Source organism: Lithobates pipiens, unplaced genomic scaffold, assembly GCF_037356315.1.
Source record: "Lithobates pipiens isolate NorthernLeopardFrog02 unplaced genomic scaffold, aLitPip1_a1.2 Scaffold_8, whole genome shotgun sequence".
NCBI classification, from domain to species: Eukaryota; Metazoa; Chordata; class Amphibia; order Anura; family Ranidae; genus Lithobates; species Lithobates pipiens.
In genome coordinates this window covers 436,905,711-436,922,616 of record NW_027507903.1, presented here as the reverse complement: position 1 = coordinate 436,922,616, position 16,906 = coordinate 436,905,711, and the positions used below count along the sequence as shown (strand labels likewise).

The 16,906-nt window shown below is 45.6% G+C and overlaps 1 protein-coding gene across 4 annotated transcripts in view; it reads left to right on the top strand.

The window, feature by feature from the left end:
- CAMK2A (calcium/calmodulin dependent protein kinase II alpha) overlaps positions 1 to 16,906 on the top strand; it is a 411,160-nt gene that overhangs the window by 370,594 nt on the left and 23,660 nt on the right. Inside the window, exon 18 of one of the 4 annotated variants that reach the window (XM_077468293.1) lies at positions 8,114 to 8,422. The exons of the other annotated variants lie outside the window; for them this stretch is intronic. Within the exon in view, the coding sequence (XP_077324419.1) occupies positions 8,114 to 8,160 (47 nt within the window). The 3' untranslated portion in view covers positions 8,161 to 8,422. Of the gene's footprint in view, positions 1 to 8,113; positions 8,423 to 16,906 lie in introns of those variants that run through there. 4 annotated transcript variants of the gene reach the window in all.

The following is a 16,906-nucleotide window of genomic DNA, read 5'->3' as shown; positions in this document are numbered from 1 at the left end:
GCTAGGGGTTCCTTCAGCATTGGGCAATCTCTGCCTCTCAGATAAGTTCCCACCAACACCATTGATCTTTTTAGCTATCTGTAAGGAGGTAATTCTTCCCAATGACCACAAGTGTAAGGACCATTCTTCCTACTGACCATCACACTAATGTATCATGAGTTGTAGATTTCTCATTTTTGGCAGGAGTTCCCAGAGACTGGAGAACTTTTTCAAGGGTTCCTCTGTGTTGAAAAGGTTGAGAAAGGCTGATCTACATAGAAATCAGAGAGTGGTGACCATAGCTCCCAACTGTCCCTGATTTCAAGGGTCTGTCCCTGATTTGGAGCAATGTCCCTCTGTCCCTCATTCCTCCTCATTTGTCCCTCATTTTGGTCTGAACTATATATATATATATATATGTATATAAAATGCACTTTCTATCTATCAAAAAGTGTTTTCCAGCGCTAAATCTTTCATCTGATTTCTAAATTGCTGAATTTGTAAATTTCAAAAGCCAATATAAAGGAATAGTAGTAGTAAAAAATGCGCTTTTAAGCATTCTTGGTTTTTTTGTACAATTCTCCTTTAAGGGGGTGTGGCAGGGGGTGTGTCCTATGCCTGCATACTTTTGCTGATAGGTGTCCCTCATTCCCATCTCAAAATGTTGGGAGGTATGATGGTGACTGATGAGTTCTTTGTAGACCAGAGTTAAAGTGATACTAAATACACACTGTTTCATTTACATTGTCCCTTCTATTTCTGCATGTGGTTGAATCTGCAGCTCTGTGATTTCCTGAAAATGCAATGCAATATGGCTACCTGGAGTTGTTCTTTACACAAAATGTGTACTGGTAACCACCCAGAAACATTTCCTGCTTGTGTGATTGGCTCACCAATTTTCCCAGAAGTCTGCCTAAGATACAAGTCAGATTTCAGGCATCCCGTGCAACAAAAATTTAATTTTTGGTGAGATAATCCCAATAGGCACATGTCTAAAGGGATGAAGGCACAGCAGATTTCCTCATTAGAACCCTGTAGGTGCACAGCTGATTGATAATTATGAAACCACTCCCATTAGACTCACAGTGCACAGGGGCACAGAGAAACAAACAGTGATTTCTTCAGAATACCAAAAGGTAGGAATCGGCAACAAAGGTTGTTATAATCCTTGCAAAGTACATAGATCATCCAGAGGGGAATGTTTTTTTCTCAACGAAAGAGGACTTACGCTTTAAGGTATATACTGTATCTATCTATCTATGTGTATATATATATATATATCGAATCCAAACCCAGAATACCTGAGCCACCCGCTGCCTCAGGAAGGCTCCCAGGTCCCGGCCTTTCCTAGTCTCGTACACAGGCCATTCTTCACATAGTTTTAGAAAACGCAGATACCGGTGGCTCAGGTATTCCGGAAAGGAGACAATACACAGAAGATTAGAACCTCCATGACAGTGCTGAACACCTCTTCATTGCTTTGAAGACCCACAGCCCCTCCATTGGCTGATGGACCGGTTTGGCTTCGATGTAGAGCCCATGTGGAGTGTATGATCCATCTATATATGCTCGTTTGACCTAGTGTACCCACACAGGTCCTGTGCCTCTGGTAAGAGTACCCACCCTTTTGTTTCTTTCGATTCAACTGGATGTCACTGTTGTAAATGTCTTTGAGATTACCCCTGGGCCTTCATACTGTGTGAAACATCACATCCGAATCCCATGTGGATTTCAAGGACTAATTCAATTTTATTATTTGCACTTTATAGTGTCCTTTTTTTGGGTGTTATTCAATTTAATATTTTTTTTTTTCTTTTAGCACTACATTATGGTTTCTCCGTTCATTTGGAAAGTCTGGCAGACTAGCACATAGACGGGCGGATTGTCCTTTTGGGAAGGAAAAGTCCGCCGGAGCCCACACATGGGGGAATTGTTCAGCGGACTCTGGTCCGCCAGACTAATTCCGCCAGATCGCGTGTACGCGGCATTACACTCTTTTACACTGCTCAAAGCCAGCACTAACAACCCCCCCCCCCCCCAAACACACACATAGAGACGGGAGAGGAGAGAGGGCTCGATCAGCACTCCTACCCCTCTGTGTCTGCCCACACTCTAATCCCCGTCACTGTTCCTCAGAAAATGAAAGTTGGGGCCGGAAATTTGAGGTCCAGCAGCCTCAGATACAATTGGATGAGAGGTGCTGACTGACAAGGGGTGAGTGAGCTCACCATCCATCCATGTCTGTGACTGAAGTCTGTTCCCTTCTCTCTCTCTCCTGCTTCTGAGTGATTATACTAAGGCAAATCAGGGTTCTCAGAGCACCCCTTATATCAGATTTTCCCTTTACACCAGAGGCCACAGTGTTTCCTCTTACATCAGAGTCTTCTCCGTACATCAGAGTTCTCAGTGTTCCCCCTTAAATCAGGGTTCCCAGAGGATCCCTTATGTTAGAGTCCCCAGAGTTCTCCCTTACCTCAGAGTCTGCAGAGTCCCCCCTTAAGTGAAAGGGAACTCTGCAAGTTCAGATGTAAAAGGGGAACTCTGTGGATTCAGATGTAAAAGGGCAACTCTGTGGATTCAGATGTAAAAGGGGAACTCTGTTGACTCTGATGTTAAGGGGGACTCTTGTTATTAACTTCATATGATTAGAAATGTTATTTAATGGCATAATATATGAATAGTTTATAGTATAAAAAAAATTGCCGCCCCAGGGAGAGCACTTCTTCTAGGGGGTTTACCGATGCGGGGAGGAACTGCAAGCGCCATTGGGGGACCCCAGAAGACGATGATCGGGGCCACACTGTGCAAAACGAACTGCACAGTGGTGGTAAATAAGATATGTTTTTTGTTTAAAAAAAAAACCTAAGGTTTACAACCCCTTTAAGGGCAGGGGTATATATATATATATATATATATATATATATATATATATATATATATATATATATAAATATAAATATATATACAGTATATACCTTAAAGTGTAAGTCCACTTTCGTTGAGACCTTTATCCAAGCACGTAGCCCGGCCGGTCAGGAAAGGGGGTGGGGACGAGCGAGTGCCCCCCTCCTGAACCTTACCAGGCTGCATGCCCTCAAAATGGGGGGTGGGTGCTTTGGGGAAGGGGGCGCCCTGCGGTCCCCCACCCCAAAGCACCTTGACCCCATGTTGATGAGGACAAGGGCCTCTTCCCGAAAACCCTGGCCGTTGGTTGTTGGGGTCTGTGGGCGGGGGGCTTATCGGAATCCGGGAGCCCCCTTTAATAAGGGGGGCCCCAGATCCCGGCCCCCCACCCTATGTGCATGAGTATGGGGTACATCGTACCCCTACCCATTCACCTGGGGGGAAAAAGTGGTAATACAAAAAACACACAACACAGGTTTTTAAAGTAGTTTATTAGTCAGCTCCAGGGGTCTTCTTCCGACTTCGGGGGTCTTCTCGCTGGGCTCCTCCGCTATCTTCTGCTCTTTTGCTAGCGGAGGAGCCCTGGCTTTCTTGTTTATCGGAGTCTTCTTCCGACTTCGGGGGTCTTCTTCCAACTTCTCCCACTCTTTGGTTCTTCTGCTGGGGTCCTCTGCTATCTTCTTCCAGCTCTTTTACTAGCTTTGGCGTCTAGCGTCTTCTCGTTCGTCGCTGTCGCCGACACCTTCTTCTTCTTCTTCTCTTCTTCCGATGTTGACACAACGCTCTCTCCGGCTGTAATGCCAGGGACGCGCTGCGAGGTGACTTATATAGGCAAAAGGGGCGGGGTCACTGGGTCATGTTACATGGTGACCCCGCCCCTTATGCCTATATAAGTTGCCGCGCAATGCATCCCGGGCATTACAGCCGGAGAGAGCTTCATGTCAACATCAGAAGAAGAGAAGAAGAAGAAAGAAGAAGGCGACAGCGACGAACGAGAAGACAGGGCCAATGCTAGTAAAAGAGCTGGAAGAAGATAGAGGAGGACCCCGGCAGAAGAACTGAAGAGCGGGAGAAGTCGGAAGAAGACCCCCGAAGTCACAAGAAGACCCCCGGACGGCGGCAACGAAGGAGAAAGTCGGGCTCCTCCGCTAGTAAAAGAGCGGTAAAAGAGCAGAAGATAGCGGAGGAGCCTGTTGTGTCTTTTTTGTTGACACTTTTCCCCCAGGTGAATGGATAGGGGTACGATGTACCCCATACCCATTCACATAGGTTGGGGGGCCAGGATCTGGGGGCCCCTTATTAAAGGGGGCTCCCGGATTCTGATAAGCCCCCCGCCTGCAGACCCCCAACAACCAATGGCCAGGTTTGTCGGGAAGAGGCCCTTGTCCTCATCAACATGGGGACCAGGTGCTTTGGGGTGGGGGAGCGCAGGGCCCCCCTTCCCCAACAAGCACCCCCCTATGTTGAGGACACGTGGCCTGGTACAGTTCAGGAGGGGGGCTGGGCGCTCGCTCGTCCCCACCCCCTTTGCTGACCGGCCGGGCTGCGTGCTAGGATAAGGGTCTGGTATGGACTTTGGGGGGATCTCCACGCTGTTTTTTCAGCGTATGGGGTTCCCCTTAAAATCCATACTAGGCGACGGGGCTTGGGAGGCCTAGTATGGAGGCGGGGACATTGACTTCCTTCGCTAGTCCTGTCTACCTGGAGTCATGTTCAAAATGAATGGAGTTTACTCCGTGTGTGGGCAAGTCCGTTCATTTGGAAAGTCCGGCGGATTGTCCGCCGGAAAAGTACGGTCATGTGTGGGCAAGTCCACTCGTTCGGAAAGTCTGGCGGACCTCCACTGCAAAGTCCGGTGGATTGTCCGCCAGACTAAGTCTGCTGGATAGTCTGATTGTGTGTACACGGCATAACAGACACAAGGGGGGGGGATAAGGGAGGGATAACAATCCACAGCTGACAAACAGCCCTGTGAAGTTCCCTGTAATGTCTCTGTGCTGACCAGTGGCAGCTGGTGCTCAAACTTTTTGGGGGGCACAAACAAACTGAAAAATACTGAACCTCCCCAATCAAACGCAGCCACTTGTGCCTGTCAAACGCATCCACCTGTGCCGTGAAATGCAGTGCATATGCCCATCAAACGCAGCAACCTGGCCCATCAAACACAGCCACCTGTGCTCATCAAACACAGCCACCTGTGCCCATTAAACGCAGCCACCTATGCCCGTCAAACGCAGCCACTGTGCCCGTCAAACGCAGCCACTGTGCCAGTCAAACACAGCCACTGTGCCAGTCAAACGCAGCCACCTGTGCTTGTCAAACGCAGCCACCTGTGCCCATTAAATGCAACCACTGTGCCCGTCAAATGCAGCCACTGTGCCTGTCAAACACAGCCACCTGTGCCCACTAAATGCAGCCACCTGTGATGTTAAATGCAGCCACCTGTGCCCATTAAATGCAGCCAATGTGCCCGTCAAACGCAGCCACCTGTGCCCGTCAAACACAGCCACCTGTGCCCGTTAAATGCAGCCAATGTGCCTGTCAAACACAGCCATCTGTGCCCGTTAACTGCAGCCACCTGTGCCTATTAAATGCAGCCATTACTTTACTAACCTCCCCACAATGCACGGGCCGCCACTGGTGCTGACAGTTCCTTGGCATTCCTGTTTGCACCTTCCAGCACACTAGGAGTTAACAGTGGAATGTGTAACAGGAAGCACAGAGCGTGAGGTATAAGTAGAGTACAGACACATTTGTAATCTACTTACTGTGGTTATTTCCTTTTAATAAATGCCGTGTTACAATGGCCCGGCTCTATGTGCTTTTAAAAAAAATATATCACTTCATACTGAATTTTACAGTAGTAAGTACACTACATTTCGATCATGTGACTCCCGGCCCGTTCCGCCTCTCCTCGCTCCGCTCTCCTCTCACGTTTCAGGGTCTCTCTGAGTCCTGACGTCAGTGGGGAATTCTCAGCCCCGCCTGCCTCTCTTCTGATATGATAGCTGTAGTCAGCGGGTGGGGCTGAGAATTCCCGGCGCAAATGCTTTGTGAATACAAAAACGGCTGTTGCACGTCGGTGTGCACCGCAACTCATGGCGCAAATGCTTTGTAAATCAGCCCCTTTAAGTACCGAAATGCTATCATTTTTTCCCCCTGAGATTAAGTGTCCATCGGCAGACATAATGTGGACCCCTTAAGCCCCATACACACTATCAGATTTTCTGCTGAGTTTTTCCTTCAGATTTACCAAAACCATATAATATGAGGTCAAACCTTAGAAGTTTCAATGTGTATGCAATCAGGCAGGCCCTTGCACTACATGGTTTTGGTAAATCTGAAGAAAAAACTCAGCAGAAAATCTGATAGTGTGTATGGGGCTTTAGGATTAAAGTGTTACTAAAGTCATGTTTTAAAAAAATATTTAAATAACAAACATGTTATGCATACCTGCTCTGTCCAGTGGTATTGCACAGCGTGGCCCCGATCCTCCTCTCCTGAGGTTCCCGGCGGGGATCTTGGCTCCTCTTCTTCTTTTCAGGACCATCAATAAGTATTTGATCCCTTATAAATTAGCAAGCTTTCTGGCTCCCAGGTATCTTCTATACAGGTAAAAAGCTGAGATTAGGAGCACTCTCTTAACCCTTTCGCTGCCAGGCCCTGTGGTCCATTTTTAAACTCAGGTGGCCAGACCATTTTTACAATTTTTCCTTTCCTTTTTTATTTTTTACTTACAGTATAGCTTTCATATTTTGTAAAAGACAAATATATTTTAGGAAAGCACATGACCAGTAGAATAAAAAGAAGGTGCTACTGAATTTTTAGGTCCCACAATATCTGCGTAAATGTTTATTAAAACAATATTTTTGCTAAAAAATACACTAAAATCATTAATAGTGGATTTATACATGGCAAAATTTACAAAATTCCTGCTAAATTCCTTGCAAATATAAGGCTCCATGCACACTGGAGCTCATAAACTGCAGTTTATTGGAGTTTGGGCGTTTTTTTTAAAAGCCCATAAACTCCACTCTATGTTAGCCTATGTGTCCATGCACACATGGATGTTTTTCAGCTTTAATGAGCAGTGGAGTTTATGGGCTTTTTTCTGAACGCCATAAATTCGCGTTCAAAGTGCTTGATAATGACCCAAAACACATGGCTAAGGCAACAAAAGAGTCACTCAATAAGAAGCACATTAAGGTCCTGGAGTGGCCTAGCCAGTCTCCAGACCTTAATCCCATAGAACATTTGTGAAGGGAGCTGAATGTTCGAGTTACCAAACGTCAGCCTTGAATCCTTAAAATTATAGACTGATAATTTCTTTGTCAGTGGGCAAACATACAAAATCAGGAGGGGATCAAATACTTGTTTCCCTCACTGTATGTTGTTAGCCTGTGTACTTTGCCTGACATTCAGCTTTAACTACAAAGGTACTTTGGTTGCCAGAAAAGAGTAAAAATTTAAAAATACCACATTTTCACATTTTGTGACTTAGTAAATACAGGCCTGCATATCATACAGTACTGCGCAAAAGTTTCAGGCAGGTCCAATAGTGATACAAACGTGAATAATGGTGATATTGAAACTCCCAACTCATAAAACCCTGTTTGTGGAGAGAAATGGTAATGAATAGTCAAATTCCACCTTGTTATCCATCACCATTCAAAATTGACTCTCCCCAGAACCAGTGGACCCTATTGCAGAGTTAACTGCGCCTGGAATGGGTATCCCATCCAGAAGTGTGGAATCACTGGAAATCTCAAACAGTCCAGGAGCATCTCAGGTGGATATAACGGTGCAGATAATGATCACAAGAGCAAAATAAAAAAAGAAAAGCCTATATAGTTTAAAACCGTAAAAGGAGCTTTAATTAAAACAAGGGATAAAAAAAGAGCATCCAGATAGTAAACACTGCAAACAAGCATCCTCATGTATGTATTATAACTGACGTCATCGCAGGCATGCACGTACCCTGAGTTTACCATGATATATATATATATATATATATATATATATATATATATATATATATATATATATATATATATATATATATATATATATATACATATGTAAATCCAGCAGGGGAATTATCCCTAAACTGGCAAATATCCAATCAAGATGGCTGCCTGGCATAGCCAAGTGTCAGGGCTGGGCTCAGCCCTTCTTTCTCAAAGCTGGCCGCTCAGCTGTCGGCTAATTTCCAGCTTCCATCTCTCCACAGTGACTCACCTGTTTATGATATCCTGCTCATCAGTCCTGCCTACTTAAGCCATCCAGTCCAGATGATCTCCGACTTTGCCTTAGTCACATCTCTAGAGACGCTCTCCTGTGTTCCCTTTAAAGACTTGCTTGGATGACATTCCGTCTGGCTCCAGATCCTGCTTGCTGTTCTGCTGCGCTCATCTCTGGCTCCCTGACATTTTGGCTTGTCTGACTATCCGTTCCGGTTCCTGAATTCTAGCTATGTTTTGATTATGTTTACTCTGTTTATCTTTTTTTATTATTATTAAACAAGCGTGATTTAACTGTACTTCTGTCTCAGTCTGATTCATGGTTTCTGACAGTAGGCGAAGGCCATAAATTCAGAAGATGCAGTCAATCCACTTGTTAGTAATATTTTTTCCAGACTAGATGAGCAGGATCACTGCATGGGTCAGTTTGCCATGGTGTTACAAGCGCTCTTGAGTCGCATGGCTCACCTGGAATCTCTCACTGTTGCTGCTCTGGTACAACCTGTGTTGCAGTCTATCCCTGCTGCTGCTCCAGTCTCTGTGCAGTCACCCGCCTCAAGTATTACCTCTATAAGATGTATGTCTGGTTCCACTCTGCTTCCCCAGCGATTTGGGGGTCATCCAGACCAATGTAGAGGGTTTCTCAACCAGGTTGAGATATACTTTGAGATGCTGCCCTAGGCATTTTCCACAGACAGAAGCAAAGTAGGTTTTGTGATATCTTTGCTTTCTGAGAGAGCCGTGGACTGGGCAAACCCTCTATGGGAGACGCAAAAACCTGTAGTCCTGATTTACCCTGAGTTTGTGACTTCCTTTAAAAGGGTATTCCATGCTCAGCTTCTGCTGCCAAGTGCCTCATGTCCATCAAACAGAGTACGAGAACTGTTGCTAATTAAGCCATTGAATTCCTTACTCTGGCAGCAGAGGTTGGTTGGAACAATGAGGCTGAGATAGCAGCCCGGGATATACCCACTGAACTGGAGAGATTGATCATGTTTGCCATCCTCATTGACTCCAGACTCCCTTTTAAGGAGCGCTTGTGGAAGCATCCTGAACATTTGTCTCCAAACTTTGCAGTCCCACCCTTGCCTCCCTCACCTCCCATGCCTCCTGGTACCGAGTTGGTCTGTGAAGATGAACCCATGTACTTGGGCTTCACACGTCTCTCTGCGAATGAGAGTATCCTTAGGAGGAGGAAGAGATTATGACTTTATTGCGACCAAGCAGGTCACTTTTTGAAGTCTAGTCCTACCTGTCCAGGGAACGCCCGAATCTTGAGGTCCTGTCATGGACAGACCTTAGGTGACGTTGTTTCTTCCTCAGTTATCCAGAAGGATAAGCCCCTGGTTTTGGTTACCCTTTCTTGGGCTGAGTCGTCAGTCAAGATACAGTCTCTAATTGACTCTGGGACTGTAGGCCTGTTCATTGATGCTGCCTGCTGCATGACACTCCACTTGCCATTGAGGCTCTTGACAGAAGAACTCTACAGCCTGCCCATGTGACTCATGAGACTGTTCCATTGTCCATAGCCATAGGGGCTTTTCACCATGAGATAATCCAATTCCAAGTTATTTCCTCACCTTAGTTTCTGCTGGTTATTGGTTATCCTTGGTTACAGAGGCACAACCCCTCTTTTGATTGGTTCCATGCTGAAGTTCTCTCCTTGTCGCCACAATGTAGTAAGATATGCTTCCAGAAGGTAGCCAAGGTCCTGTGCACCTCTTCACTCTCCTCCCTGCTGGAGGAGTACTGCGATTTTAGCAGATCATGAAAAAAAGAGAGCTTAGTAAGAGGCTCGAAAACATTCAGGGATATTTAAAAATTGTAATGAGGGGGCCCCCCTATATACTATATTGAATTTATTTGTCAATAGGGGGCCCAAAATTCTATAATTTTTTAATATTGCCCAATGTTTGTTCATAATAGTCCTGATTTGTTTATGTTGTGTAGAATTAAAAGAGACTAAAGACCAATTAAACCTATCAGAATTTGTGCTGTCAACTAATTTAACAGTAATTAGTTATTTTCTGTGAATCCTCCCAACTTGTGCCATCTCGACATTTAGTTGTTCATGAGTGTACCCTTTTTGAAGCAAGCGATCCCTTATGCCACGTACACACGAGCGGAATGTCCGACAGAAAAAGTCCCGGGAGTTTTCATCGTATATTCCGATCGTGTGTATGCCCCATCGGACTTCGAAAATTCTAAATGACCTAGAAATGGAACATGTTCTAAATATTTCCGATGGAACCAATTCCTATCGGGAAAACCGATCATCTGTATGCTGTTCCGACAGACCAAAAATACTGCATGCTCTGAAGCAAGTACAAGACGGAAGCTATTGGCTACTGGGTATTGAACGTAATTTTTTTAGTCCCATCGTATGTGTGATCGTGTGTACGCAAGACAGTTTCAGCGGAAATTCCGTCGGAACTCAGTCGGAAAAACCTTCAGAGATTATTCTGTTGGGAAAACCGGTTGTGTGTACAGGGCATTAGTATCAAGGCTTGTTTCTCGTAATCAGCAACCTCTGTACAGCTGCGATGCAGCCTAATGCCCCGTACACACGATTGGACTTTCTGACAAAACCATGGATTTTTGTTCAAAGGGTGTTGGCTCCAACTTGTCTTGCATACACACAGTCACACAAATTTTGGCCAACAATTACGAACGTAGTGACATACAAGACGTTGGTCATATCTCCATTATGAATGCTAGTTTTATAAGACTGAACACTTCCGGCTCGTACTTTATTCTGAGCATGCGTGTTTGTACTTTGGACTTTTGTCTGACAGACTTGTGTACACACGATCGGAAAGTCTGACAACACACATTTGTTGGCTGAAAATTTGAGAGCATGGTAGCCAACATTTGTTGGTGGAAAGTCAGACAACAAATGTCCGATGCAGCATACACATGGTCGGACTTGCCACCAATAAGCTCACTTCCAACATTTTCCGTTCCTGAAAATCTGATTGTGTGTACACGACATTAAACTCAGGATGTGCTGTTCAAGCTCTTTTAAAGAAGAGAACAATGTAATGGGCAACGCTGAGGACCATAGACACAGTGCTCAGCTAAGGAAACGTAATGCAGCAGATGAAAGACACAACAGGCTTCCTTCTCTTCGACAGATTTTTTTTTCACACCTGCCTAAAACTTCTGCACAATAGTATACATTATGGCACAAATATAGTCTGGGATTTCTTATTGGCATCCCCAGTCCCCCTTGTTATGCATGGATGATCTCCTGCACCAGCTGAGACATAATGGAAAAGAGGTGTGGCTTTTGAAAAATTGGGGCAACGGTGCTACAGCAAGTCATATACGGTATGTATAAAATGTCACATGGCAATTTTTCAAGCCTTCAGAAAAGTACAAATCCGCAAAGGCAGCCTCCAGAGTACAGACACGTTGTGTGTTTCTTCATTCATCTGTGCTGAAACCGCTCATGCTTTTTAAAGTGCACATTATGAGAAATAACGCCTTCACATAACAGGGCCATTACCATATACAAGTCTATTCATTATAGTGGGCAAGCTGTTGTTTTCTAGCCTTCATTAAAAAAAACGACAGTATAATCTGAGCAACAATTCCCATTCCTTTGTATTTATTCTTCTAAATAACCTCATGTCTGTTTTAAAAGCTAATTATATATTGCAACAGTACCATGTAGCTGTAACATGAAGATGAACACAAAGCCCTTGACATAGCCTCATTGTTATAATATGTTCCGCCATTGAATTAATGATTTCTTTGGCTGGCAGATACATCTGCAAGAGTGCTTTTCTATTATTCTCAATTCTACAGTCCTTATGGGAAACCAACAGGTCATGTTTTCCATGAGGGCTCATTCATACAAGCAGGTCCACGTGTGTGTTGTGCATGCTCTCTACAATGCATTGTAAAGGGCATTGCAGTGCTTGCCTTTTTCCTTTTACTTGACACTCATTTAGGGTTAATGCACAATGGCTTAAAAAAACACCAGTGCTCTTGGCAGCAAAAAAAAAAAAACAGGAATTTTGAGTGTTTTTTTGTGCTAGCATTTAGGAGCATTTAGCAGCATTTAGGCACGTTTAGCATTTTTTTCTGCCAGAAAAAATGCTTTAAAAAAATGCAAAACAAAAGTTTTTTTTCTGCCTCTAAATGCTGAGCTTGAAATGACACATAGGATAACATTAGTTGCTTCTATGGGCAACATGCTAAACTCCTCTAGGCGAAGAATTGTTTAAGCCAGTGTGCATGGCCCCTAACTTGACTGGTGTATAGCTGATGTAGTGTCTGCCACCCCCTCCAACGACACACACCTATTACTGATCCAGCAATACCTTAGAGAAAAACACGTGACACACTCTGGACTTAAATGGCCGTATCAGCCCTTTATTAACAACCATAACAAATTATTATAAAACATTTCATTTTACAACCCAACTTTTTTACCCCACTTAAACTGACTGACTATGTCTCAGGTTAATGGAGGAAGGTTTTTCTATCGCATCGGCTTTACCACCACCACCTCCTAAGCATCCTGACCCCTAGCCGCAGTTCCACCAGCTCAGAAGTAAATGTTTTACCATTTTCTCACTCGATAGTACATTATTTCCATGGTAGGGAAGGTACCCATACCGAAATGGGCCCAACCCGTTCCATACCACATACTGTATTCCTTCAAACAAAACATTCTGACCTTCCAGATCCCTGCCACAAACGCCTACCAGTGAAGCCTCATGTGTGGATGGCCCACCACAGCCTCAAGGCCTGCTGAAGCCCCTCCTACAGGCCCAGAAACCACATATCTATGCCCACCTCTGACAAGTGCACTCCGTCACCCCTCAGATACAGCCCATTGTCTCCCTCCAACTCCCCATTGCGAACAACCAGCCCTCCATTGCGGACGTCAAACTTGGCCATCGCTTTATTGACCTTGATCCTGGCCTTGTTGATATGATCGCCCTACTGGGCCCCCGCCAAGCTGCCCTGCCAATTATATCATACAAGACAAGGACAGTGTCAGTGAAAATCCCACTTGATGTCACAAATAAGCTCTCAGGAAGCCCTAATACCGAGGTCATTACCACCCACATGCATTAGCAGCACATCAGGGGGCCTATCCATCCTAGCGTACTGCTGAATTTCCAGTAACACCCGGGACCCCACCTAACCACTGCCTCGCTGTGGGAAAAACCCAACTGCCTGCTTTGTGACCTAACCAGTGCCCTCTTAGACCCCCAGTGAACATACAAGTGGCCCAGTATCCACATCAAGCACACTGGGTCTGAAAAAAATAAAGCACAAGAAACAAAAGAAAAACCTTGAACACCCCCTCAACACAGACATATCCCGACACTTACCTTCTGGCCCAGCAAGGCCACAGCAACATGAACATACATACAGACAACACAAGACAAAAGAGCCCCCCCCAACCTTAAAGAAGATGTGGACATACATACAGGCAAAAGTGGTGAGATTCCCAATGACAATCCACTGTAAGATCTGGTCGCTCAAACCCCAACGCGGCACCTCTGTGGCCACCCCAATCCGGAAAGAATGTGAGGAATATTCCTCTTACAAAAAAACCTCTCGCCATCAAACATTTCCTGAACACAGACACAAACTGGAACCGTGACAACGCTGACCTATCCTCGTGGATCAGGAAAGGACCAGGCCCAGCAGGCCCCAACAACAACCAAGCCCTTACGACAATGACCGGGCATAGTGACAGGCCTGCCACTCCGCCAAGGACTACCCTAGCCCCTTTTCCCAGCTAGTAGGTTTTTGATTTGCGAATGGGCAATGTGACAGCCCTGTACTGCCACATCCAACCCCCCAACCAACCACACTCACAGCATAGCAACCGACACAGGTTGCCGGGAATCCGGCCTACATTGACCCTTCCCATTACCCCTCAGGGCCATCTGCACCATAAACACCTTTGTAACATCCTCAACACCCGCCATTTTAAACAAAAAGGCCAAGCCAGCCATCTTCCGGTTAACCGAAGCGACAGACACCCCTTCCTCGCAGTTCTTACTGAGAAAATACAGCAACACATGTAACCTATCCTCGTCACTAAAACAACCCCCAACGGTACTTACCAGATCATGTCACTCTCGCCAAACCCGTTCATAGGCTTGCCACATAGCATATGCTACCGACCTCTGAATCAAAGCAGTTATGGTGGGGGCGTGACCGGATGGAGAAGGAGGAGGCTGCGAATGTGTGAGTGAGTGGCTGTCTCGCTCTCCCCTCTCACCCCGCTGACCTGCCGGTCCACATGCCTCGATCCGGACGGAGGATGGCCAGGAAAAACTGCGTTTAGCCGACCGGACGATCGGACGTCCCCCCCTGTCTATCACCACGCCGTGTTGCAGTGATTGAGACTCGTAAAGGCGCTGATGGCGGTGGGTGATATTGTGAAGGGGATGGCTCCCTCTCTGATAGCCATGGAAATGCTGGATTGGGTCCTGGACGAATGAGACTAGCAAAGGGAAGTGGAGAGAAACTTCTGATATATGCAGTGGAGAGGTACAAGGGTAGAAACATACAGGCAATCCCAAGGAACTGGTGAGAGTGAACTGCCAAGCAGGGTGGTGAGTGGGAATCATCTATGTGAACTGTGTTTATGATTACATACAGGAGAAGGAAGATGGATGAGATCTATTAATTTCCACAGTATATACTTACCTGCTGGACGCTTTTCCACTGTTCTAATCCTGTAACTTAAGAACTCTCCGCTTACAAAAGTATTGAGAACTGTAAATTCTTTCTTTGGAAGGATTTCAATTTGATTTAAAGTGCCTGTTTATATTCTCAAACATATCGGATGGAGCAGGAGCTATCTGGATCTATTTGGAACTATAGAGGTCCCGGTATAGCTTAGAGTATACCGTATAGAGTGCAAACCACGTTGTGTGTGCTTTCCTACCCCTTGGTCTGTTTTTTTTTCTGCCCCCTGGCGTGAAAGCCTGGGCAAGGCTCTTCCACTGCCTTAATCTTGAAACCTAAGAATTCTCTGCACATAAGAGTATTGAGAACTGTAAATCGTTTCTTTAAGGGGACTGTAACCTGTTTTAAAGTGCTTGTTGATATATCTAAACATACTGATTGGAGGCGGAGCTATTTGGATCCATTTGGAACTAGAGAGGTCTTGGTATAGCCCAGAACGTGCCTTATAAAGTCTAAATTAAGTGGTGTGTGTCCCTTTATTTTTTGGCCCTTGCTTTTTTTTCCATCTTCTGGTGAGAGAGAAACCAAGTACACATATAGAGTTTGGGAATATTATCTTGGAGCAAAAGCAAAGCTATCATGCCATCGCATCGTGCGACTAAAGCAAGTCAAGCAGCCGCAGCTGCAAAATAGAAAAGTATGCTCATAATCCAGGTCAGGGGCCTAGTCAGACCTCCCCAAAGGGTCTGCAACAAGGTCAGCAAGCCCAAACTAATAGGCTATCAGTCGCTAAAGGCACCAGGAAAAGTCATGGGTCAAGCCTCCCCCCAACGGCTGTGGAGGAAAACAACAAAAGAGTAAATTCCCAGGGCCAGGTTAAAGATATGAGTCTAGAAAGAGCAACTGGGCCACTAGAGGAGGGACTACAGGAAAGTCTTGAACCAGATTCAGAGCCCGAGCCAACATTGAAAGAGGTTCTGGTGGCAGTCAACCTTTGTAGAGAGTCCCTGGGAGGAATGAGTACTCAACTTATCTCCATCCAGGAGGAATTATCGTACACCAGACAGGATATCCAAGGGATCCAGGAAAGGACCACAGCCCTAGAGGATCGGGTGGGCCGGGTTGAAGATGACTTGACCCCTTTGATACGGGAACTCAGGTTAATGCAAGATCAGTTAACTAAACAGGAAAACAAATTAGATGAAATGGAAAATAGGATGAGGAGGAAGAACATCCGGATCGTAGGTTTGCCAGAACTGTGCGAGGGTTCAGACTCTATAGCTTTCCTGGAGAAATGGTTTAGGGATATGTTTGGCCAGGATATTTTTTCATCACCGTTTACTATTGAAAGGGCACACAGGGTTCCCTCAAGACCCCCACAGATGGGCGCCCCCCCAAGACCATTTTTGGCCAAGTTACTGTTTTCTAAAGATAAAGAGACTATCACCGTAAAGCGAGGGAGAGGGGAAAGATTGTATACAATGGCTCTCGAGTATCGATTTTTCCGGACTTTTCTCCAGACCTTCAAAGAAAAAGAGCCACATTTGGGGAAGTTAAAAGGAAACTCCGCCAAATAAACATGACTTATGCGTTACTATATCCAGCAAGATTACGGATAAATACTCCTGAAGGGACTATAATATTTGACAACCCTGGGGGTGTGGAGGAGTGGTTGGAGACCCACCCCCGGAGACTTTAGTAGTGATGGACTCCCGGGTCTGATTGATCTTCTGCTCCCCCCCTCCTCCTTGTTTTGGAGGGAGGGGGGGAGAGGAATGTGGGTTCATAAGTATTTTTTTCTTTGTCTGTTTATAAGTCTTTTTTAGAGCTTTTGCTGTAGTGGAGGTGGGAAGAGGGGGATAATTGGTGAGATGCTATTTGGAGGGGAGAGGGGAGGGGATGGCGAGCTGAGGGAGGAGAGCTCCACGCATGTTACCCCTTGGGTTGGATGGGTTGGTGGGGTGCTCCCCTCCTACATTAAGTGCATGGAGTAATTTTTCTGTTTGGAGGTGTTTGGGGGGAAGGGGAGTAGCGGGGAGGGGGTGTGGGAAGGGAGTAGAGTATAAGGAAAAGATGCGGAGTGATTTACAGGCAAGGTGTGTATGGGAAGGTCACAG